This window comes from Sylvia atricapilla, chromosome 3 (genome assembly GCF_009819655.1).
Source record: "Sylvia atricapilla isolate bSylAtr1 chromosome 3, bSylAtr1.pri, whole genome shotgun sequence".
Classification (NCBI taxonomy): Eukaryota; Metazoa; Chordata; class Aves; order Passeriformes; family Sylviidae; genus Sylvia; species Sylvia atricapilla.
The window spans coordinates 97,290,300-97,315,515 of NC_089142.1; the positions used below are offsets into that span (position 1 = coordinate 97,290,300).

Here is a 25,216-nt window from a genome sequence, read left to right on the forward strand (position 1 = left end):
AACATTCCTCAAATCACAGTTCATCACTAGTCCTAAGCTATTACAGAGTCCTAAACAGTTCTGTGGCAGAAGAATGAACTTCACCCTAAACAAAAGATTTGCAGTAGTAATTTTTATACAAGTGAAACTGTTACTCCTTAAAAATAAAAATAATAAAAAAATGACAAATATCTTTCAACTCTTAAGTACCTCAATTGGTTCAATCTCACTGGCTGTAGAAGGAGACCGTGATCTTGAATGGAGGTGAGACTTGCTATCTTCATCCCGTGATGGAGTATTAGACAACGTAAAATTCTCAACTGAATCAATCTATGAGAACAATTCAAGAGAGAAAAAAACAAAACAAAACAAAACAAACCAAAGAAATAAATCATGAATCAAAGACATCATTAAAAAAGAATTCTCAACTCTTACCAAAATAAGACATGGGAGCAGTAGAATTCCTAAGAGAGAACTGAGAGGATAAAAATTCAATTTTAAGCCACTTCCTAATTAAAAGCAACAACATGGAATGAAAATTGTTGCATGTAAACACGCCAAGGCTTCTGCTGAGAGGTGAGCACATGCATTAGAGCTGCTAGTTCAGGGCCCTGATAACCACATGAAGACACTTGTAATTCAGCATTTTTCAAGGCTAAGTATTTTTTAAATGCTACTGGGTTTTGTCCACTGGTAGCAGGGATTTGTTAGAAGTGAATTTCCACATAGGACATGTAAATTCCGGCAAACACATTTAGGAGAAAACAAAGAGAAAAAGCAGAGCGGAGTATATCCTGATAACTATATTTACAGAGAATTGAGGGGGTTTTGCACCCCATTTGAACTACAGAAACATCCTTACCAGGAACACAGTTTCTGCTGGGTAATATTTTCCTAGTCCTGGATATACAGAATGAAACTAAACCCAACACAGAGCTACACTGAACAAGGCACATAGGTACAAACAGGTATCTTGGATAACAAGTCATCTTTTGTTAGTACAGCTGAAAAAATCAGAGAAAAGCAGGATTCTTCCGTGAAAACAAGACATCTCCACAAAGTCTTCTATGTAAAATTATATGAGAAAAAAAGAGAAAAGGTGAAAATGCTTTTTTCCACTAATTAAAAAAGTACAAGCTGCAGGCCTGCAGAAGGCTCCATGGCATGCCTCGATTTTCTGGAGCAATGCTGTCATCAATTCTCCATTGCCAAGGATATGCCTAGCTTGCAGATAAACTAAAATAAGCAGCCATGTTTACAGAAAGCGTTTTAACATTCCACTGTTTCTCATCTCATTTGCCACTGACAATACTAAGAATTCCACAAACTTTACTGCTTTTTGGGAATCAGTTATAGTGCCAAGCCAATTTTATACATGCACACACAGTCCTGTTCTTCACGAGCTCAGTCACAGTAGCAAACAGGTTCAGTTGCTAATTTTATATATATATATACATATTTTTTTTAAATAGTGAGTTAAGTTTGATGGCTTCTAGTTTTCCCATAGCCTTCCAAAAATTATCTGGTGGCAAATGGTCATCAGTTTAATCAACTTAGGCATATTACCATGCCTGCAAGCATTCCTGAAATGAAAATGGGATATTCTCACACTGGGATACACCTGTTTACTACACATATATCATGTGTTTCAAGCATTGAGGCAAAAAGTAGCAGTAAAGCAAACATTTTGTGCTCAGATTTATCAGAAGCAAATAATAATTGAAAGCTTTACCCAGTATTAGAAACACTGATGCCTTAAGTAGTAAATCCTCAAATGCAACACGTTTCAATTATTTTCAACTTCTTTTTAATCCAGTCTAAACATGTGATAACTTGGAGTCCACCCAAAGACTGTTTAACCTTCAACAATTCTACCTCCTCCTTAAAAATGTTACTAAAAAATAAACCCAGTGAGTGACTACAGGCAAACTTTTTCATAGCAAGAAACAGACACTCCTTCTCTCCTACATGTTAAACTCAGAGATCTAATCTATCATTTCATAAATGTTTCCAGATACTCCAAAAGCTTTTCCTTTCAAAGTAGCATCTGCATACCAAAGAATTTTCATGGTGTCTATGAAAAAATGCAGTACAAGCCTGATATCAGTGATGGAACCTTTCTGGAATGTGCTACAAAGCCTTTGTGGTTGAAGACAACTGCTGAAATAGTAACAAATGCATTTTCACTTTACTTACAAACATAAAAAGCCCACAAAACACACAGAACCTGATCCACCACTGCAGAAGGGAATTTAATCACCACCTTCAGCGCAGAAACAAGGGCCTTAAGCTGTATTGCTGCAGTGATCTTGAGTTCCTGGCTTTAATGAGAACAACTAAGTACAAAAGCAACCTGACTCAACTATGGTCAACAGTTTATGAAGACCATGTTAGCACCTGTCAAACTGGTTTTAAACTAATCCACTGGACTACCAAAAGCAGATTTCACTATTTCCTACCAAACTGTAACAGCGTGGTTGTCTTCCACAGGGCTGTGCAGGTCTGAGCCAAAGCTGGCCAGTGTATAAACACATCTGGAGCAGAGAGAACTTCTGAACTGGAGGCACCACCAACAAAAACAACCAGTTATTCTAAGTTTGTTGGAGAGACTCAGCAGTGTGCTTTGAACTGCATGGGTAAGGACATCCTTAGAGCTGTTGGGCATTACTGCTTATTTATTGAACATTCAACAGAAATGCTTTGTATGCTTATTTATCCCTTCCATCATATCTGTATAAAAGAAACAAAAGTGGAAATATGAGATTAAAATGGGCATAGCATAACTGGTAGGAATTGGTCCTCACTGAGTCTGCTTTCATAACGTGTGTAGACATGTGTTTAAAAACCCACCTTGATTTTTGAAACACCTTAGACTTTTCCAGTTTAACCAGCTACAACACAGCCATCTGTTTTCTTTGTATGAATTTTTCCTATCCTACTCAATGCTCCATTTACTCAATTCCCCATTTCATGTTTATTTATCTTCATACTGTGATATTTTATATCATTTGCTATGATGCGCCTCCCAAATGCCAAACTTTGACCTTCTATGGGCAATTCCCATGACTTAACACATGCCCTCTGCTAAGGGCAAGGAAACAAATACACCCTTATCTGATGTTTGCCCATCTTCCCAGCCTGCATCTGCCTGATCAGCTTCCATACAGAACTTTCACATTAAAATGAGAAAGTACCCAAGGCATCCTCTCCAGTTTCAGAGATATTCCACTCATAGAGTTAACTGAAATGTGAAAGCACCCAAAGCATCTTCTCCAGTTACTGTGATATTCTGCTCATAGGATTTCCAAATGAAATAGTCCAAAAGCTTTGAGCCCATGGCTGTAAAACAACAAAAAGCACAGCAGGAGCAGCAGCAAACAGCAGCAGCAGCAGCACAAGACATGCAGTGAGGTAAATACACAATCCATACATTAAACATAGGCATGGACACAACAGGCAAAAAATAAAGGGCCACATAGAGTAAGACAGCCTCTTACACGTCTGCCTTTGTTAGCTGGAATACAGGAAGGAGAGCGCTTTAACAAAGAAAGGAGGAGAATATGTTACAAAACCAAACAGTGACATACATCACCTCAGAATTCCTCACTAAATCTCCAGACGTAGTGTTTAGACACACACAGACATGTTCATTGTTACAAGTATTGTTACAATCTATTCTGGGCCAACAAGAAGGAAGAAACATTAACAAAAAAAAAAAAAAAAAAAAAAAAAAAAAAAAAAAAAAAAAAAGGAACAGCTATTCGAAGTCCATAGTCTTACACTGTGCAATAGCAGCAAAACTGCAGACTACACTGCACAATTTATTTGCAGATGGCATCTCTATGCTTTGAACAAGATGAATGAAGTCATCCATTGGAGGCACAGTATGTCCAATTTAAAGTATCAGTATGAACCAGATTTAATCAACTTTATTATGAAAGCGCAGGTAAAGTCAAGGCTCTCACCACACACTACTGTGACTTATGCTGCTCAATAGTAAGAATTCAGAACACCATTTATTCTGTGGCTACTTACAGAGTTCAGATTCGTTTAGTCTAGCCAAAGACCATGGGGACTGCATGTGAGGTGAGACTACAGGAGAACTTAAAAAATCTATTTCTAATTTCTAATGTGTTACCAACAGGACAAAAAACACTATTTCTGAGCATGTAGGAAAAATAATTTTGTCAAGGGAAAATCGGATTCCACTTTATTGTTATGAAATCATCACAAATTCATCCTTAAATAGAACCTATTAAGTGTTTCTCGTAGCTAGTGAGATACAAAGATCCACCTGGCAAAGAACAAAACCCAATACTTCCACTGTCAGACACTTCTAGTGAACACAGGAGACAACACCTAGACAGTGTTACTGAGACAGCCTGCAACGCACAGGAGAAACAGCAGCAAGGGTTTAGAGTCACTGGGGATGATTTCCCTCCCCACCAAGACTGGAATTCAGGGACTGCAAACACATTCCTGCTCCCCTGTGTGCAGAGGACATACAAGGATTGTTTCTGAACGTGAGGGCTGTCACAGCTAGGAGGATTTACGCATCAGTTCTGCCAACCTGACCCAGCATCTTTTCAAGACAGGAATCAACAGCGAGTGCTACTCATCTGAGTAGTGAGCTACCACTTTCTCCTCAGCATCTGCAGGCTATAGAGGCAGCAGGACATCTATTTTTCTTTCTCTCCAGCAGAAATTGCAAAACTACTGTTTTTCTCACTGGAAAAATTAGAATCAACTCCAGTCATTTAGAGAGTGCTATAAATAGTTATGTTGTTTGGATGGCAGACAGACAAGACATATCCACCCTAGGAAACCCAGTGCCGTGTGCACATCTGTGTGCTAAACAGACTTCAGAGATCCTGCAAGGAATGCCTTGCAACTGCATCTGCACATTATTTTACATGCTCTCTGACCTTCCTTAACGAGGCACAGAGTCTGAAGAAACAATCCAGGCCATTAGAAATATTTACTTGGGGTTCTTTATTACAAGAGAGGCTTACCTGAACCCCAAGCAATATTGCAGCACTGCGTGAGCCTGACCTTGGTCTTGATTCTTCCTTGGTCTTAATACAAAGAACCCAATGAACCCTCACACTTCTGATGTTTCACTGAGAAGTTAATTCTTCTGGAGATGCTACAAGAAACACTGCCCTTCAAGGTAACTGCTGCCAATAAGAATCATTGGGAAGGGAATGGAGGTCACAGTGGACCAGTGGACAGGGAGCTTTAATACCCTTATTTTAAGTCCATATTGATACTAAACCAACTCAGTGAGCTAAATCATAAGCAAACAGTCATTTAGATAATTCAGACTATAAATTATGCTGTGAATGAATCAAGTGATTGTCCAATAAATCAAAGATGCAGAACTGACTTTCATAACATAATGAATGATATTGCTTTTCATCTACTAACACAGAGAACAGCTTTATCCCTCTTTCTAACAAAGACAGAATGTCCTGTACTTTTCTGCAAGGTGCTCTTCCCATCTTTGAGCAGCCAACTCTTCTTTTTCTGCAGTTTTGTCAGATGAGAGAGAATTCTGCCTTGGTGTAAAGAGACATGAGCCCTTGGTCAGTCTAGCCCAGAGACCCACTTTTGTCCAGTGGAACTGAGAAAAAAAACACTCCTGTTGGACTCAAATTGAAGATGGAACAGGGGAAGTTTGAATCCATGTGCAGGCAGCTAATTACATGCAACAATATAAATATTAATACCTGAAACTTTACCCAAGACTAAAAGGTAGGTATCCGCAAAGATTTGATCAGGGTGGACCAATCAAGAAGAACTGCTATCAAAGGATGTATGTCAGCAGTTGAAAATTACTCACTTGCATAAAGAAAAATAAAATTTTGTCAAAATGCTTGTGGAAAAAAAATGCTGCCTTCTTTAAAAAAGAATAAAGAACAGACAACAAAAACTAAGCAAAAATAAATACAGTATAAAGTACTTAAGTCTGCAAAATTAACTAGACAGCAACCAGGAAAATATCCAAGCTTCCCCTTGCAAAACAGAACATTATCAGCAACTGCCAATATGTCCTTTATTTCTCTTTTAACAGGTTTTAGGGGAATGTTTTAGATATTATAAAAGATAAATTTCTGTTCAAGAACCTGCTGATACAAACTAAGTATTCCTAATACTCAGGTAACATAGAACATATTTTCTTTAATCTAGATAAAGAAGATAAATACTATTCATTTTTTGTGGATTTACACAACAGGAAATTGTATATTTTAATTTTCTTCTTTTTTTTGAGTGTGTGGGTAAGAAAATTCCAACAGCATCAGCAAGCCAGAAGCTTTCTGTACGCTATACCAAAAAGCAGGTAAGTGCCTTCTACTACGACACCACAAATGAACCTTCATATACTGTCTGGGGTATAAATCTGATTTACAGAGAAAACATCCAGAAGGAAAGCATTTTTTCAAAATATATAAAAGGAAATGAAAGCAGCAGAAAAGACCCATATACCTCATCCCTTTTGCTACAGCCTTCAGAGCAGACATTTCTCAAACAATATTAATTTTATCTAATTTCGATGCCAATAGGATTACACTGTGTTAAACACATATGTATAACTATGTGTGAATGTATGTATGTATAATATGTATAAACAAAACTACGAGCACAGACACACACACACACAAAATTACTCCTACAGATCTGTAATGGATGGGGCTCTATACACCTGGATTTCAAAAATTTTATTAATAATTACTTTTATGGACCCACTACTTCAGTTTGGAAGAAATATAATGCAGTCAATTTTCAGTTTTTAACTCAATTCCCTTAGTATGCAATTAACTAGTGGGAATATTTGAACAAAGTCCTGACAGAAAACCTGCATCTCAAATGGCAATAAAAAGTACTAAGTTCACTTCAGTCATAATGAAAATGACACCTCACAATGCAGGATAAAAAAGAGAAAATATTTTATTTGAGCAAACAGAAATTAACTGTCTGCAAGGGAAGCATTTTAAGAGAAGTGAACAGAAAACTTATGGAAACAAGTCATGATAAAGGAATAAGATGAAGCAAAAGAATGAAATACATAAATGTGCTGATGATTTTAGAACTGCTTTTCACAGGCCATATCAACAGACAAGACCTAAAAGCAGTTTTCCCCCATCAGAAAAGCTTTTTGCAATAATGAATTCTTCACCTGCATTAAAGAAAAGCTTTTATTTCAAACCAAAACACCCATCTGTATAAATAGGTGTAAGGGTGCTATTACAGAAATACTATGTTCTCCACTGCAGTTGCAGATTTTTGAAGTTGACTGCATTAATGTTTGAATATTCCAAATCAATCAACTGATCTCTTATTGAGGGATTTACTGGGTTCAAAGTCAGACTTACGTCATCCATAAAATCAATCAATGAGGATGAAGAGGAGGAAAAGGAATCCTATTTTAATGAAAACAGCAGTAAAAAAAGAGAGAGAGAGAGAAAGAAAAGGATGAAGAAAACGGTTCAATATAAATAAAAGTGCAAAAATAAAGAACTGTAAACAACCAGTGGCAGTAATAGTTACCTCAGTCAGTTTTCATTAATTGCCTTTCACAGACAATTAATTAACATACTATCTGTAAAAAAACCAGTGTTTTTCCAGCACTTACTCAATAAAGTATTATTGCTATACTCTCAACAGGATTCTTATACTGAAAGTAATTTATAAGATAAATTATTACAAAGGAAAGTTTAAAACTATGTTAATTGTGAGAACTTCAAGAGAGAACAATGAATTAGTGAATACATACTGGAAAAAAGAGAATTTTGGGGCATCAGTAACAGCAGAAAGAGCAGGGATTATGCTCTTCCATTAGCTAAACGTGATGGTCCTTTATTTGTATCAGGAAAAAATGGGCAAACTTTAGATTACTGTTTAACTGTAAAGGTGGTGGCCTGTATCCTCTGAATTCAGTTTGACTGATATTTCACCTCAGCTATTCTTTTAAAAGAAAGATGATGCTTTGCTTACTGTTGATTAGAAAAGAAGATGATAAATGTACAGTATTTTTTCAAATTTTTCCTGCCAGGCTTTCTACCTAATCTGGTCTTTTGTCTAGAAGTGACGAAGGTATTAAACAGATTCATTTTTTAAATAAAAAGATCTGTAGAGAGGAGACGAATAGCAATTATCTGGATTTTACAGATCTGTGTAAAATGAGCAGATGATGAAAACAACCTAATAAACAGTAACAATGACTTCATGGAATACAATCAAGGATGATTTAGTAGTGTCTTGTTTTTACCAAACCACTACCTGCATTACTTAGCATTTTTTTGAATACAAAGAAAAGCCATTTAAACAACTATGCTTCTCATGTTCAGTGTAAAATCAGGCAAATTTCTGCATTCAAGATTTGAGAGAGAATTCACTGTGATTACAAGCATTCAAGAGAAGACAGCCAGCACTGTTAATGAAAAACAATCCTCAGGTACAATTATATACAAATATTATTGGTGCAATAGAATTAAAATACAGGAGCAAACTCTCAGCAAATACGCGCAGAACCCACACACAACAGCAGTTCCAATGACTGAGTTAGAATAGCTGTGCACTTACTTCAAATTGATCCAGAGCAGAGGTAGGCGCATTCAAAAATGCCAAGAAAGAATTCTGTGAGTCTTGGTGCTTTACACCTAGAAAACAGCAGCAGGTTTTTAAGCTACAGAAAAAAAATGACCTTCTCCTGGAGGACCTTTGCCTTGCTGAATCAGAGTTTTGAGTGTCCACCTGAAACACCTACATGTTTTAAAATAAGCTGCACATTTGGTTATTTTCCAGGGTAAATGATTTTTTTAACGGACAAGCACGTGTTTAATCAACCTTTCCCGAGCTAGGATGTGTGTGATGTGAGTTCCATGTGGAAACACGCTCTGTGTCCGTGTCTGTTATGCAGAGGGCACTGGTTTCTTAGGGGCTCATGTCCATCTGCTCCACACACTAATGCAGCAGGTGTCACCCCTGCTCTGGTGACAAAGGAGATGTCCCACTGTGGCAGGACAGTTGGAGCCAACAAAAACATGGCATTTCCAAACAAGATGGGATCCTTGAGCCACGCTCTGTGCCTGCCTGCCTCCTCTCCCTGCTGAGTGCCCAGCAGTAACACAGTCCTGGGTGAAGCTTCAGGTGTTTCTGTCACACCACACCATTTAAGGGATGCTCAGTCAGCGAGCAGAGTGAGAACGCTGCATCCCCAGAGGCTGGTGCACAATTTGCTCTAATTGGTATTTTTTAATTTCTTCTTTTCTAATTCAAGTTGCTGTGTGGGCATCTGTACTTCACAGATGTGTACAAACTCTATTCTTCTCAATGCTATAAACACATTGTATGCACATACTTATATATATTTATTATGACCAGAGCCTGCAGGACTGTGTGCATCTCAAAACAATGATGCTATCGGAAGCTACCTATTCCTTTTTTAAAATGTCAGTTTCTTGCTCTAATTAGCCGTATCACCCTGTATGTTCTAGATATAATCCACAGTGAATGAAGTTACAAAGAACTCTTTCCTCTTTAAAATATAAATACACTGAAATCACAGTGTAATTAAATACTAAAACTGGACTTCAAATTACTGCCAACTGTATGGAATACTCTCAGCAATCTTTTCTCCACTTGTCTAAATTTCTGGAACATATTTATAAACAGGAAAGGATTAGATGCTAATCTAAACAATCCCTTCCTAGAAATCAACTTCCACACACTGCAAGTTACTCTACCACTGTATCTTAACTACATTTAAACCTTTGATACAGTTCATAATTCAAACAGCAATGTATTTCTTTTAAGAGAAATCCAAATCAAAAATGGTAATGATTTAGATTTATATTTATATCAGATTATTTGAATAACTGCAGTAGAATATTACTAATATAATTCTGTTAAGAAACATGACTAATGTTTCCTTGAACAGTACTTGTTTTTGCTTGCTTGTTTTCAGCAAAGAGTAAGCATTTATCTCACCAAAACAGTAAGGTTTTAAACACTGGAAAAAATATAGGGTAAAATATGAATTATAAATTCTTAACATTATTTAACACAAAGGAAGATTTCAGAAGTCAAGTAACCATGCAAAATATTTAAGGAAGTTCAAGAACATATAAATGAAAGCTAAACATGACAAAGTATTTTTGTCTCCAGGGAGATGCTATCAAGAGCTTCTCTCCAAGCACTTGGAGGAAGCATAATCCTGGTATCGATGCTAAGCATGAAGACAAGGCAGTATCAATTCCCTAAGTCTTATTTGCTAACAGGCCCCATTTTTTAATGTTCTGTATAGGTTTGAATTATTTTTACCAGTCAATCAGCACTGGGAGGCCTATATATATAAGAGATGAATGTAAACTGTAATACTTTATTGACTGGCCAGCCATTAAGTTGGAAAGGCTGAACAATATTTGACATCCCAATGCAGCAATTGTTGCCAGGATATTTAAATTCTGGAGTTCACATAGTTCCCTACAGAAAATTAGGTAATTCCATTTGGTCTGAAAAATACTTCTTCCCATGTGACTCATAAAACACAAATATTAGAGCTACTACAGAAACTGCAAAGAATCAGCCAAGTCATTAATCAACTCTTAATGAATTTTTTTCATTGCAGAATTACCAAAAAAGTCTCTTCTCCCAGCAACAGTGTTGGACAGATGCAACAGTAATCCCAGAACATACTCTTAATACCACAGCAAAGCACTCATGACCACACTGCTCGTGTGGCTGCAAAGCCTATCAATGAAGTTATCCCAGAAACAAACAAATGCTATGAATTCCTCTGCAGTTGTTTACTCTCTGTGTAGACAGGTCCAAAACATTCAGAGATGAGCAACACTATGATCAGTACTGATGTCTAAACACCTTCACCCACCATAAAGGAGAAAAGGTTAGAAATATAGCTATATATGCTAACAGTTTTCTGGCAGTAGATTACCTTATGCAGGCCAAATGAAAACAATGCAGTCTCAACTCAAATAATACCTTACTGGTTCAAAGGCATCATAAAACAAAGGTGTATTACAAGTATTACAAGTGCAAATGCAACTACTGTGGGTACATCTTGACATACAAGTGTTGTGCTCACGTGTTGGTACAATATTTTAGTTTCAAGGTGACACTTGATTGATAAGATGCACCCACCAATGTAACACACTATTTACTTGGATATCAGTTGCCATACCCTTTTCTGATCTAAGCTCTTCTGTCTCCTTTTTCAGCCTTTCGATGTCTGCCAAAAGTTCCATGTTCTTCTTCTCAGATTCTTGCAATTTACTTTAAAAGAACACAAAAAATGTATATAAGCATTAAGAACCCAAGATACAAGTCACTCTTGTTCCTGATGTCTTCAAATGCCAGAATAAATCTACTGGGACCTGTTAAGCTCACAGAAAAAAACCCAGTTATCTAATTAATAGGTTCATGTTTTTCATGTTTCTAATTTCTAAGTAATTGCATGAGCTTGTATCCTGTGAATGAGAAAAAAAGACTGTATGTATTTTTATGTTTTAAAAAATCCTGGTTTTCATTAAAATTTATTTGTTAATTAAATACCTGTGATACTAATAGATTCAGCTGAACTATTTTTTTCTCAGTTCCTTTACAGTTAGTTGTTTCAGTGCTTTCTGACTCACAGCTGAAAGGTAACACTACTCTGCAATTTGAGCACATTTCTCATTCTTGCCTGTCAAAGCAAACACTGGTTCTCCTGTTCTTACAGAATTTCCAGCGTTGCCTGTCATCCCATTACCTGGCCTGAAAAGCATTCAAGGTAGGTGAACCAGATGTTCCCATTTTACAGGTAACATACTTGAATCTCAGCTCTGTCCTGCTGCTTTCCTAAAGCTGCATAACACACCAGAGCTCTGAGCTGAACCTGGACACCTACATATGGAATGACTTTCTACCAACCCCCGTTTTAGGCATTCATGTAACTCAGAATAAATTCTGTTGTAGGGGTAGCGAAGTAAAAGTGAGAAAGAGAGAGGTCTAAGGAAGGAATAAAATAATTCAAAATAGTCCATTAAGCATCATTACTTCTTACTGTGCAAATCAGTATGCAATAATTGATTTTAGACAGCTAATACAGTGCAGCTATCAGCAGAATGGAAAAAAATATACTCTAAGACAGAAACCCAAACTGTGGATTTGGATTTGTCATCACAACTAGGAGAGATCGTATTATTAAAGAGAAAGTGCTCCCTCTGAAATTCTTCAAGATTTCAACTTCCCCCCACAAGTGCTCAAACAATGAAGAGAGATGCTGTGGGTTTTTTCTCATCTGGGTGTATGAATCTGGCATATCATTCATGATCAAATTTCCACAGACAAGGTAGATAAATTAATGATTTGATGACATTTCCTGGGAGGTATCAAAGTAAATTTGCATGAGAAGAATTCAGTCTTACCATTCTGTGGAGATACAGGAAGCTTTGACTTTGTTCAGCTCATCTTGAATAGCCTGTTTGGCTCGGATTTCAGCATCCAGAGCAGACTGGAGCTCCAGCCTTGCAGACATATCCAGCTTTGCAAATCGCCGCATCTTCCAAGGCATGTCCTAGGAAAGAATCAAAAAAGGGGAGTAGAAAGAGTAAGAGGAAAGGAAGTTGAACATGAGGAATGTAATTAACTTCCAGAACTGCATTTCCCAGTCCAGTATGTCCTTAACGTAAGAGTTCATTAATTCCAAAATAATCTAAAATTAAGAGTCGTGTTAGTAGTGGTATTTCTGAATTCAAGTAACAAGTTCTACATTTTATGCTGATCTCAAAAGCGAAGAGATTTTGTGAAATCTGGTTTTGATGTGCCTCAATTCAGATGACAGCTATGAAGGACATCCACACTTCACAAGTGAAAGACTTGAAGGTTTTCATGAGCAAAAGCATAATTTCCTTCAACAAATTCATATATGATTATAAATTAGACACTTCAACTCTAACATAGATAAAATCACATTATAAAGATATTGGTGTTGAATTAACTGATAAACAGTAAATTTGGTATTCAGTTATTCAGAAGCTGTAGGAAAGTTTAACTTCCAATTAACATAGACTCTACAGATAGATTATTGCTGCAGTGGAAACTGTCAAACCATTGGTTTTTTCAAACAAAAAACCTTCTGGCATATGGAAGTAAAGTCTTACTGTAGCTCTTGCACCCAAACTGGAGTTCCTCAGGGCTTCCAGCTCTTCTGTCATTTTAGAGGCCAAGGCTTGAAGATAACCCCGAGCATCTTTTTCATCGCTTACCCTAAATGATTACACAAGAAAAAATAAGGTGTTTTAACCAAAAAATCTAAAAAAAAAAATGGAAGTCCCTTCAACAAGCCAACAACCAGAAACAGATAAATACAGAATACAAAAAGGGTCATAAAACATAAGGATAAAAACAACAACAAAAGCCCAAACAGTAAACCACACAGACCTAATTCTTTGCTGCTCTGTGGAGTTCCATTAAACAATATGCATCACTAAGACAAAGAATGAAAATTGAAGAACTACCTATCACTACCTATACCTGAAATAGAGATTGTGAGAAAAAAACATCTTCCAGCCTATTTTTAGGGAGTAAATTTAGACAAAATTCACAACAAATAATTAATGATTCAACTGTCCAGATAATGTAGGAAGTCATGGTTAACTTTACTGTACCAACGTGACTATGAGAACTAGCAGTTAAAGAGTGATGTTACTTCAAGAGTTGCTAATTAAACAGGGAGAGTCTACTTTTAATGTTATTAAACAGCATAAGCCAGAAGAGGCTCTCTCATCCACCAAGCTTGTTTTTGATCCAGACATGTTTTCTAGGTGTAAAGACAACAAGGAGGAGACAGGCCTGTTTTTCAGATTCTTTGATCATCAGTTACAAAGAAAGAACAACAACTTTCTCTGATTAATCACAACAGAAGGTTCTTTCTTCATTTTGCCTCAGGTGTTAACATAGAAAAGAAAGTTGCTAAAAAAATTAACTTACTGAAACTAAGTAACTTATTAAAAACCTAAAACAAACAAACAGAAAAAACCCCAACACCATCCCTCCCACCTCATTTCCTTACATACCTGGCTCTAAACATGTTCATTTTGCCCACAGAAGAGCAATCTCAGTTCTGCAACACCAAGCCTCATGCAAGACCCTGAGCTGCTCAGAGACTAGCAAGGTAATACCACAGCTTGATCACAGTTAAGTCTATCAATTCCAAACACTGAAATGTTTAGGATATGCTTTAAGTACTGAACCTCAAATAGCTCTAAATAAAATATAGGAAAGTGGGAAAATAGCTTTTCTATTTCATGAGAATTAACTTACCCTTGCTTCCTGATCTTTAGAACTAACTCTAAACCTAAGTCTGTTGGACTGGAGATAAGAGTTCTCCAGATGGTTGATTTTGTCTTGCAGTGACCTTCCAGCAAGGAAGTGTTTCCCTCTTCGTGCCTATAAGGCAATGAACGTTCTTCTGGTTGATACTACAGGGTTCATACACACACAGAACATGGAAATGGTGCTACTTGGAAGTTTACCATTAATAATAGAAGTTTCAACACAGATTTATAGATAGTTGCCAGGAGGCAAGCAAGACAGGGAACACATACTCTGAACTGTCAGGGGCAAGGGAGGAACTGAAGAGCTTTCCCACAGTGGCCTTAGGGCAAGATCACACTGAAAGCCACAGGGTAAATACCTGCAGTTTGTGGTGACTTCAGGGTGCACAGTTTAAGGTTTATTAAGGGAGGACAGACTACTGTAATACAGAGGAGCCAAAAGCAAAATTAGCAACCATTTTCCACAAAGCTCACACCCGACATCAAAACACAGGTGTTTACTGGGCTTTTTCTTTTTTGTCTCCTGCTTGTAATTTAGTTCAAGAGGTGGGGAGGAATCTAGGAAAACCCTACATGTCCTGACTATTAAAGTCAGTGAGAGTTTTTGTATCAATGACTCACTGTTTTTCCCAAGGTACACCAGAACTCGATGGATGCAGCATATCAACTTCTTTCCCCATAGCATTCTGGGTGACACATTTTGACAACCAGATAAAGACTATCTGAGCCTACAGAAACCACTTAGGCTGCAACTTAGGGCAAAAGATGTGAGAAGTAGCTAAAGATGTTTTTTGAGGTGGTGGGTGCATAATTAAATACACTGTAAAAAGAAAAAGCTTAAGCAGGAATAAAAAGAATGTGGGGCTCTCAAGGTGAGAGTAAGTTTTCCTGATGTATAAGGAGGGAGAGAGATTTAGGAATCAGCATTTAATTTTCTCTGTTCTCTAAAAGGTGAGGGAAGGTGAAGAAACATCATGGAAGGTGAAGAAACACTTCAGTTATTTGGTTTATGGTGCACAGAACCTTCAGGTTCCAAATGCCGAAAAACCGCACATGCAAAAACCTCAGAAGGATGTTCCACAGACAAGCAGAAATCTAGAAAATGAAAATTCGAAGTCAATTTTTACAAATATCTGTACAGAGTTCAAGGGAACTCCTCAAGCTCTGGAATACGGAAAAATTAAAGCAGTACAATTTGGGACTGAGGTGGTTTTGTTGTCCACTAGATGGCAAAATTCTCTCAATAATGACATACGTTATTAAAGATTATGTGGACCCAAGAGTGCTTGGAGCTTTTGTGTTACTGTTTTGCTGGGGTTGTTCCATTTGGTTGGCTTTAAAAAACTAGAATTAAAGAAAAAAAGAGCAAGAATGGCAAATTAACTCTTACTAATGTTGCTCTCCTTGTCCTCATTTTGACAGAGAGCCCTAACAAGCACAGCAAGAACGTTAAGGAAGAAAGGTTCTTCAGGTTCCACCCAGTTCCTTCTTTCTTCACTGAAAATTTGGATTAAATGTTCTCTTTTCAATAGAATTGCCTTTGCAAGCTTAGCTCCTTAATGCAAAGCATCCAGAAGAGCAATATGGTACAAATTCCTGTAAAATTAAACGTAACTTTTTGGTTGGAGCCAACATCGCGACAACCTTCACATAACCACTGGCTGCTATCTGTAGGGGGTTGTCAGGATGCTCAGGATGTCAGATTTCCCCTGGATCTCCGGCTGGGATATTTTACAATACAAAACGGACCCAGAAGACTAAAAATTTTTGCTCAACAGAGTGGTCTTAAAGCCCTGGGGTCTTACACCAAGCTCTGTTTAACCTGATTTAAAAGCGCCAAGGAAATCTGAGTCATGACTCCTCTAGTCTCTCAATGCTTTTAAACTTCTGTTGTCACACCAGTATGCTCAAAGTCTCCAACTTCATTTTTAATTTTTCCCCTGGTGTCTCCAATAAAATTTGGGGTTTTTTTTTAAAAAAAATACTTCTCTAAAAATTTTTAACACTTTCCTCTGCTCTCAAGCCTTGAAATTTCACCCTGCCCTCCAGAATTTGTATTTTAGAGATAATTAACCTGACTATTCTTACCTCAAACACAGCACATCTCAGAATTTTACATGTTTTGAGTTTCTTAACAGTTGGATGTGCACAGAATTGTTGCTATATTTTGTTCACAATTTGTGTGTGCTTTTTATTTTCTGAGAGCAAACAGATGTTAAAACAACCAAAAAAACCCCAACCCAAATTTCAGACCTTTTTAGGTTTGATTTAGTTAAGAAGTGTTGGGACGGGGGTAGTTGGAACTTTTTTTTTTTTTTTTTCATTTGATGGTGTTTTTTTCCATGAAATCAATTAGGATAAAATCAGTAACAGTATAAAAAATCCAGCTGATAAGGAAAATATTAACTAAATATTGTGGTAAACAACTGTGACAGCTTCTGGGCAGGTGAATCGAGGCCCAACATCCATTCTAGAGGTAAAACAGGTAGGATTCAGCTCATCCACATAAACACACTCAACAAAACAGAGTTATCCATCTGATATGAGTTGTGTAGGCTTCCTTTTCAAACAGTGGTGAGGACAACAGACTTCTAGAGTACTACTCACGGGATTTATTGAGTTGTCTCCCTTAGGACCTCTACAACTAGGTTAGATTAATCCCTCCCAAGTCAAGATTCTTGCCAAGTACACTGGGAATCACTACCAAGATTTCCAGCAACCTCCTTTCTGCACAGCACAGAACTACAGTACCACGGCTATTTAAAATATTTCTTTTTAAAGTGACTGCATTAACCTCCAGTGCAATTAATCTCCTTCCCCTCTCCCATAGGAAAATTTATAGTCAACTATAAAAGCCTCAATATTTCTTACTCTTGTCAAGGAATGATGAGTGATTTGGCTAATATAAACTCGTCAATATAATAGCTCCATTAAGGCTGAATGATCCGTGAGGGTTTGTTGAGTCTCCACAATAGAATTTACAGTGATAGTTTGATTCAAGTGTTTATATTAAAATATTGCTTTATTTATGGAATCTGGAGATAACAACAGCAAGATTAGAAGGTTTGCATATACCATCCCTTAATATGCAATAAAGCAGAGTAAGAAAGCAGGGAAAGGCTAAAGGGAATGTGATAAGCCATCAAAATTACTCACAAGTTATAAAATCTGCGAGAACTAGCCATTTAAAAGTGCCCCAGGAATCATGATGAAAGTGACAAATCCTAATCATCCAAAGTGTGAATTCAAAGTGATTTCTTAAGGAGGCGTCCTCTAGATGGCAAAGCACTTAAAAGAATTTAGGGACTTCCTGGGCTTGTGTTACTCCAAGCAGGGCTAAAACAAGTTCCTTGAATTACTACAATCTGCTGAGCAAACTGTTCACAAACCCAGAAACTAATTCCATCTACTGCCTCCTATCCTTCCTGGATCATGGTACAAAAAAAACATGGCAGTTTTTAGGAGGTAGAAATAATGCACACAAAATACATATATTAATGGAATATCAAGTTTTGAAGAGGAAGCCCACAAATTCTCCCCTACTTTGCTAGCTCTAAGGCATTCCATTGTCACACTGAAGATGTGGACAGGTACAGACTGGAACTGCACGTTCCTGTGAGGCAAACACCGGCTTGTGATGGATTAAATAAGACTAGTTTTCTCCAAAGTTAGGAGTGGCTTTTTTTTTCTTTTAAAACGTTTATAATAGATGCTTAAATACTTCATATAGCAGCCACGATCCCCAGAGAAAGGCCTAGTTTCAGTATGCAGTGCTGAATTCTAGGAACAGCAGATGGACATGACCAGATTATCTGGGTAACACATGGAAAAATCTAAACATAACAAGGAAAAAATGTGACCTAAGATAAGGCCTCACATAGCTGAAAAAATTTAACATAAGCAGAGGAAAGTATGGAGAGAAAACTGAGATGTGTTTAGTGATGAAAAACTGGAACCAAGCCAGGCTTTTTAAATTCCCATGTTTGCCCTCAGTATTTCTATTTTTTTCCTTTTCACATAATTATTTAATTTTTAGTTCTGTACTGTTTAGAAGAGATTATATTATCATAAGGAATCAGTAAAATGGTGCCTGTCATTCAGAAAGTTAAATCTTGCATGATCTTTTTTCAATAAGTATCTTCAGAGATAACGAAAAACTCAAGCCCAAACCATTTTACCCTTTACAGTGAAATCCCTACCATGAAAAATACTTTATCATTTGCCTGAACCACATCAGTAATACACCTTAAAATATTAAACACTCTCATTAAAGTAAGGGAGAGGGTATATTCTTAATGGCTATTGGTACATTTTTACATTGTGTTATGTGGAACAATCCACAATTAATTTTGATTTGTCTTTTCCTGTAACTGCCAAGTTATATGAGTGTTTTCGCACGCAAATCAGAAAAATTGTGTTTGATTACCTTGGTGCAATATGATAGATAAGCACTACCTTAAACCAATAAGGAATTTGAAATTATAGCCTTGTCTCACTTGTTACCTTGATCTTTTTTCTGAGTAAATATTTCCAGTTGGCCAGAAATTAAAAGTTGTTTAAATTATGAGTTAATTTTTTAAAAAAAGTTTTTGTGACTCAGGTTGAACACTACTACCACCATTATGAGAGACAAAATTTAAAAGGAACACACACAAAGTGGCCCCTTTAAAATTTTTAACTTCTGTTACAAATACAATGCCTTGAGACAAATTTGACTTCATAAAGTAGATCAGCATTACATACTTTTATACAACAAACATTGCTTAAAACACGCTGGAAACCCAGAGGATGGCCCTTATGCTTTGATATGTATTCACGTGGCACTACTCAAAAGCTAAAACTTCTCTATATCTCAACAAGAAAATTGCACTAACATTACAACAATATCAAATGAGGTTTCTCTAAAACAATGTTTCCCATTTTTGCCTCGACACAACAAATTAGATGTTTTCACTAACACGAGACAGGAAAAATGGGGAGGGAATAATCAATCAGTAACAGAAAAATACTAGTGTATCATGATGAAGTCGTCCTAGAAGTGGATGTAAAACAAAATGTCTGAAGGAAAACGAGTTTTGTAGATGTGAACCACTGCAATGGACCATTAAAGGTGAGGAGGAGACAAACAGGCATGATGAGGAAAAATAAACATAGATTAAAAACTTGGAATACACAATCTTTTTTCCTTTTAATAGTTTCAACCCTTTTTCTTCTCTTTAATTTACTAGAATTGGACAGAAGACTCTAGAAATATAACATCATTATTTAGCAGAAGAATCATTACCAACATCACTTGACTGGCTTTGTGGTAGTCTCAAATACTCTCCTTGTAAAAAAAAAAAATCACATAGAAGTTGCACTGTATTTGCTTCCTTTTGCCACATGCCAAGCAGATGAAGGAAATTAATGCCGAGACAAACACTCAGCCACTACTTTTCCCAGGCTTGTTCCCTCTCGGAGGCATGAGCTCCGCACATGATTCCTTTCAGCATTCTTCCATAGCCACAAGCCACACCCAATGGCCATGATTCTCCTGCACTTTGAAAAGCTCTATTTGGTGAGACACTTTCATTCTTAAGGAGGAACACAATTTTCTGGATTTGTATATTATTAAAATCTCAGCCAAAACCCCGGCAGAATCCCAGACGGGTGCGAGGTTTCACCTCAGCACTTCCAAGTGCCATGTGCAAAGACAAAAACTCAGCACCAGCTCCACCACACACTGAGGGGTTGCCGTCACACCGTGAGAGCAGAGCACTCACCACTGGATGATCTCAGTGATTTGGGCCTCCCAGTGAGCCACGGACTCCTTCTTATCAGCCAGGTCTCTCATCTCTTCCTCCAGCTGCCGATTATTCATACTCAGCCTCTCAAACATGGTGGTGAGCTGAAGGAGAATTTAAACAACTCGTTAAAGTATAAACTGCTGTGACTCCATCTCTGAGCAGACTCAAAACCACATGTTCCCCTCTCCCACACCTTGCATCTGCTTTAGAAATTGGTACTGGCCATGACAATAAACACCATGTAAGGAAAAAAGCCACAATCTCTTCTTATGTATTCTCAGCTGTACTGAAAAGCCACTTTTAAGGACTTGAACAGCATTTTTACTCTACCAATTTAATGAGTTTTCTGAGAATTAGTCTCCAAATACCTCTGAAACTCCTAGAAGGTTTCTGCTTTGCACCATATACATCTGGAATGTATGGTACAGCAAAATCTACAGTGGAAGAGCAAAGCAAAGGCATAAAAATTGTTAGGCTCAGATAAGATTGCTGAACCTTTCCCTTGTTTAGTAACCATGGAGAGAGAGAGAGACTGAACAGATACAGGCATGAGACAGTCCAGAGATTCTCCAGGTGTCTCACATTCCCTTATTTTTTGTTTGACTGACTTGGAGACAGGGAAATCGAAATTAAATGCACATCTCTAAGTACAATATGTTATACTAGCAATTAACCTCTCTCAATTCAAATTGCTGCCATTCATACAGGCACATTCGGCAAGACAAAAGCCACAGCGAACCCAAGCTGGTATTGGGAACTAAACCTTCATTATGTTAAGTAATTATTCAGAGAGTCAAATTGGAATCAGAGATCAAATAGATTTTATAGGAAGGCATGCCTAGGAAAATGAAATCTCAGGTGAAAGCTTCTTTTAGTACTGAAATATATTAACAATTCAAAATGATAAAAGAATGGCCAATTTAAAATCTATTTTGCTTTTTACTCCAAATATGAATAACTCCACACCCTATTTATCATTTAAATGGGCTTATAATTTAAATATGCCTACTTATTATATGTCATTTGACAAGAAAAACACAAAGGTAATGGGGAAGAGAGCAGAAAAACTATCAAAGTGACTAGGCTCTTTCTTAGTTTTCTTGGACTAAGCTTACCTATAGGCATATATATGGTCTGTTTTACACTAGTATGAAAATATACTATAAATTGAGCACAGACATGCAAACATGCTTACTTTGAAGAACACTGAACTTTCATCTTTTTTTTAGAAAATCTAATGCATTACAAAGGGAATAGACAAGTTTAGCAAGACTTAGGATAATGCACAATGAACTTGAATAACCTGTCAAAATGAACAATAAAGAGACAATCCAAATGCACGAAGCATAATTATTTTTTGCTCAACACAGTTCAGTTAATATGCCTTATAATTTGTATTTTTTTAGTATCTCAAAGTAACACTTTAATCTCAAAGGCTAGGAGGGGCCCTGGTATCTCAAACGATTGACATGCAAATGTACTCTAAGTAATCACATCATTAATGATGTATTTTTATATTTGGGTCATACAATGAAATAATCCTTTTTGTTGGCTTACAGTGCTGTCAGGATTAATCTTACCAAAATGCAACACCATCTAATTCCATTCCCACACATAAATACTCGTATGCGTATATATATATATATATATATATGCACATGCCTTCTCCAGTTCAGATGCATGTCAATACTTTATATCTAATATTAATCACCAATTTTTGTGTAACATCAATTTCTGTTTTCATTTAAGAGTTAGTAATAATCCATGCAGCCCCATATTTTCCAATCTGTACATAGCATACAAGAGTTGTAAATTCTGGGCTCAACTAATCAGCATTTACCTTATCAAGTTCATTCGTAAGTTTTTTGTTTTCCTCTGTCAGCAGAATCTTTTCTCGTTCATACTTTTGTTTGAACTCCGTTTCAAATTCCTCTCTCTCACTTTGGCTAAGGAATAAAGTGAAGCAGAATTAGAAAGTTTTCTATTCTAACTCACCCCATTATCCATTTAAACACAAAGAGATCAGTGCACACACACGTTGAAGGGAAGTGCTACACTGATAATAGCACAGCCTATTAAAATTAAGCAGTTTAATATACCACCATCTCAGGACTGCAAGCCAGCCTGTTGAATTTTAGTTAGTACAGAATTAACAGAGCTCCACCAAGCCAGTGTTTATCAACCCATTTATACAAATTTTATTCCTCAGATGTATCCTTGAAACAATGAGCAGCTGTAATCCCGCAGACCAAAGCATGTGTCAGCACTGTAAAATGCTCAGGGCACATTCTCAGCTTGCATGAGCATTATTGGAACACACAGGTTTCTATAATTCCAAGTTCCACATAGAATGACAGGCAAAAACGCCCACACATGAAACCAGAGCATACAGAAGCTAAGCTAGAGCACTTGAGGCTGGGTCTCTGATGAGAAAAGCTTATATGGGGTAGTCTTTGGGCAATGTAGAACAGCAGAGAAGTCATATGTGAACTGTAATTCAGGTATCATATACTCAGTATGAGCAAAAGTGGATGGTTAATTTACACATTCCTAATATCACCAGATTCTGCACCAGGTTTGGACCATTCTTTCTGAGAAAGTCTCACAGTAGCTGTTTTCCCCAAACCTTCCCTTCTCCCATGGATGTAATTCAGTAGATGAGAACCCCTGGCTGATTCTGCTTAATATCAACTTTGATCTTGCACTATGAATGTGAGAACCTGAAAACAAATGAAGCTGCAGGCCCTCTGCCAAAAAACCCATGGAATTTCCTTCAAGTGGTACACAGCAATGTTTTAGATGTGTAACTCCCACCTTGCATTTACTGTTTTCAGATTCATTAGCCTTGCATCTTGTATCACCTATTTACCAATTTTTCAGGTCACTGGTACAAAGTTCATCAGTAGTTGACAGAGCTATACAACAAAAGCCTCACATATAGAAAATATCCACTCAACAAATACCAAATGTCCAGTCTGAAAGACTTGAAAAAGTGTCCAGTATTAAAGTTTAACTCTGTAAAAATAAAATCCAGGAGAAATCTTGTCTTGAGTGCTGCAATTTTTTTTTCTAGATACTGATCAGAATTTTACACAATGCAAACATAAATTACATTCTTGTTTCTTTTTCTGAGATGTAGAAATACTACAGCTTTGCCTAATTGAGAGGACACTCTCCAAAAATGAGAAACGTCAGTGGTTGCAGTGAAACCAGTTAAGAGCAATGCTGGTTTGAATTTCCTACTCTTAATTTGAAATTCATTTAGTGCTTCAACCACTCTTTGAAATCTAGTACATGTTAAACTCCTGGTGAAATTCTATTTTGCCAGGCGTCCTTTGAAACATAACACTTCATCCTAGTAAAGTTACATACTATCTCACTGTTTAAATGCCAAGTTTGAAATTCACCACCACTCCTTTTCTATATCAACAGATTCCAGGCATACGATGAGCAGTGTAGGGAAAAGGCAGGAAGAGATTAAAAAACATTGGCTGTCATAGGAATTAACAATAGGTTCTGCTTCTGTTTTCAAGGCATAGATTCAAAGCTAATTTTGTAGACAGAAGACCAAACTAACTTTTAATGAATTTCTTTTACACAGCTTTCATGGCTTTGTTTAGGATTTTTTTTAAATTTGTCTTATTCCTTTAAGGCTTTAGGGCTCAAAGCAGCCATAAATGGCAGTGGATTAAGGATGCTGTGGATTAGTGAAACAGCCCAACATATTTATAATTTTCTATATTTTATATTCTTAATTCAGCTGGTGGTTGTCATTACTCCAGTAAGTCAGATTGCTACAGTGAAACACAGAAATGAAGATAAATTTGAAACAGAGGAAAATGTGGGTATCGTCTATCGCACCCAAACAGTGACTCAGCAAACAACAGAACTGTGACAGACTCCATAGGTGTACCTTGGACAGGCAGCAAGATCGAAATAATGCTTTTGCTTTGAAGCCTGGCATCCTCCTCTCCCATCAAATTTCTTCTCTCATCTAACATCTAGCTATGTGTCTCCTCTTCAATTTAAGAAAATATACACGACTCAGCTCTCTTTTTATCAGTAAAACTGCAGCAAACCACATACAAGCAATGTGAAATACTGCTTCATGGCATGACTTTGTCACTCCACTACTTTATTGCATCTGTCCAAAGTGGCCAAATATTTTATCTTACTGCTCTGAAACCAAGAAAAATAGACCTGAAACAAACACCAGCCTTCAGGCTTCTTTATATCACACAATTTAAAACCAGCAAATGCTGTTCTATAAAGTTCTCTGCTTTATAAATCCATCATGAAATGACGGGCCTAAAAGAAGTTTCCACAAATGTGATTTATTTTTCACTGCGTCTTCTTCTGAAATATTTCCTAATGGCAAGTCTAAGAAATGGAATCTCATGCTACACAGATCACTGGCCTGATACTGTGTTCCTCTGCTTCCAACGTTAATAGCATACAGTTTATGAGACTTCAGAAAAGCACAATCATTTTGTACAGGAAAGTAATCTCTCCCTTGAACTTATGCTTCTGAAATAGCAAAAGTTTGAAAGCTTAAGATTGAAGGAAACAAAGAAAAATATCTATTTAAAAATACAAAACAGAAACCACAATGTGCAAAGTACACAAAAATCTACATACAGATTTTGTCAAAGCTCTTACTGATCCTTGCTTAGAATAACCTATGCAATTCACTCATCTTACACCAATTGGTAATACAACCACATCCTAATACCAAGATCTTTTTTAATATGCACTGAAGATTATTTTTAGACTACTAAAATATTTTTGCCAAACTGTATAAGCGCACTTCAACTCCACGCCCACCCAAGCCTATTGTTGGAATAATTCCACTTATTTCAGCACAAAGCCTCCAGGTGCTTCCTTTTCAGTGCTTACATTCAACACCTCTCTACTGAAAGACTCACAGAAAGCTTTTCATGCCAGACTACAAAAGCTAAAAACAATATGGTTAAGCAGTTACAAAAAAGCTATGTTCTTTTAAGGAAAACTACCAAATATTGAGTAGCAACAGCAATTCCTGCATTCCTAATGCTTAAACTTCGTTTCTACATTGCAGAAGTCAAATCACAGCATTACTTGAACAGTGGACTTCTG

General features: G+C 36.9%; 1 protein-coding gene across 7 annotated transcripts in view; it reads right to left on the bottom strand.

Moving 5' to 3' along the window:
* The window catches only part of CDC42BPA (CDC42 binding protein kinase alpha), a 186,436-nt gene that overhangs the window by 36,703 nt on the left and 124,517 nt on the right, over positions 1–25,216 (bottom strand). For 5 of the 7 annotated variants that reach the window (XM_066316304.1, XM_066316311.1, XM_066316307.1 and 2 more), the window contains 8 exons: positions 21,942–22,047; positions 20,078–20,202; positions 13,140–13,245; positions 12,405–12,553; positions 11,180–11,271; positions 8,563–8,639; positions 7,353–7,400; positions 190–309 (listed from right to left, as the gene is read on the bottom strand). In XM_066316304.1, the coding sequence (XP_066172401.1) occupies positions 190–309; positions 7,353–7,400; positions 8,563–8,639; positions 11,180–11,271; positions 12,405–12,553; positions 13,140–13,245; positions 20,078–20,202; positions 21,942–22,047 (823 nt within the window). The remainder of the gene's footprint in view (positions 1–189; positions 310–7,352; positions 7,401–8,562; positions 8,640–11,179; positions 11,272–12,404; positions 12,554–13,139; positions 13,246–20,077; positions 20,203–21,941; positions 22,048–25,216) is intronic. The other 2 variants (XM_066316309.1, XM_066316306.1) reach the window with 1 other exon arrangement.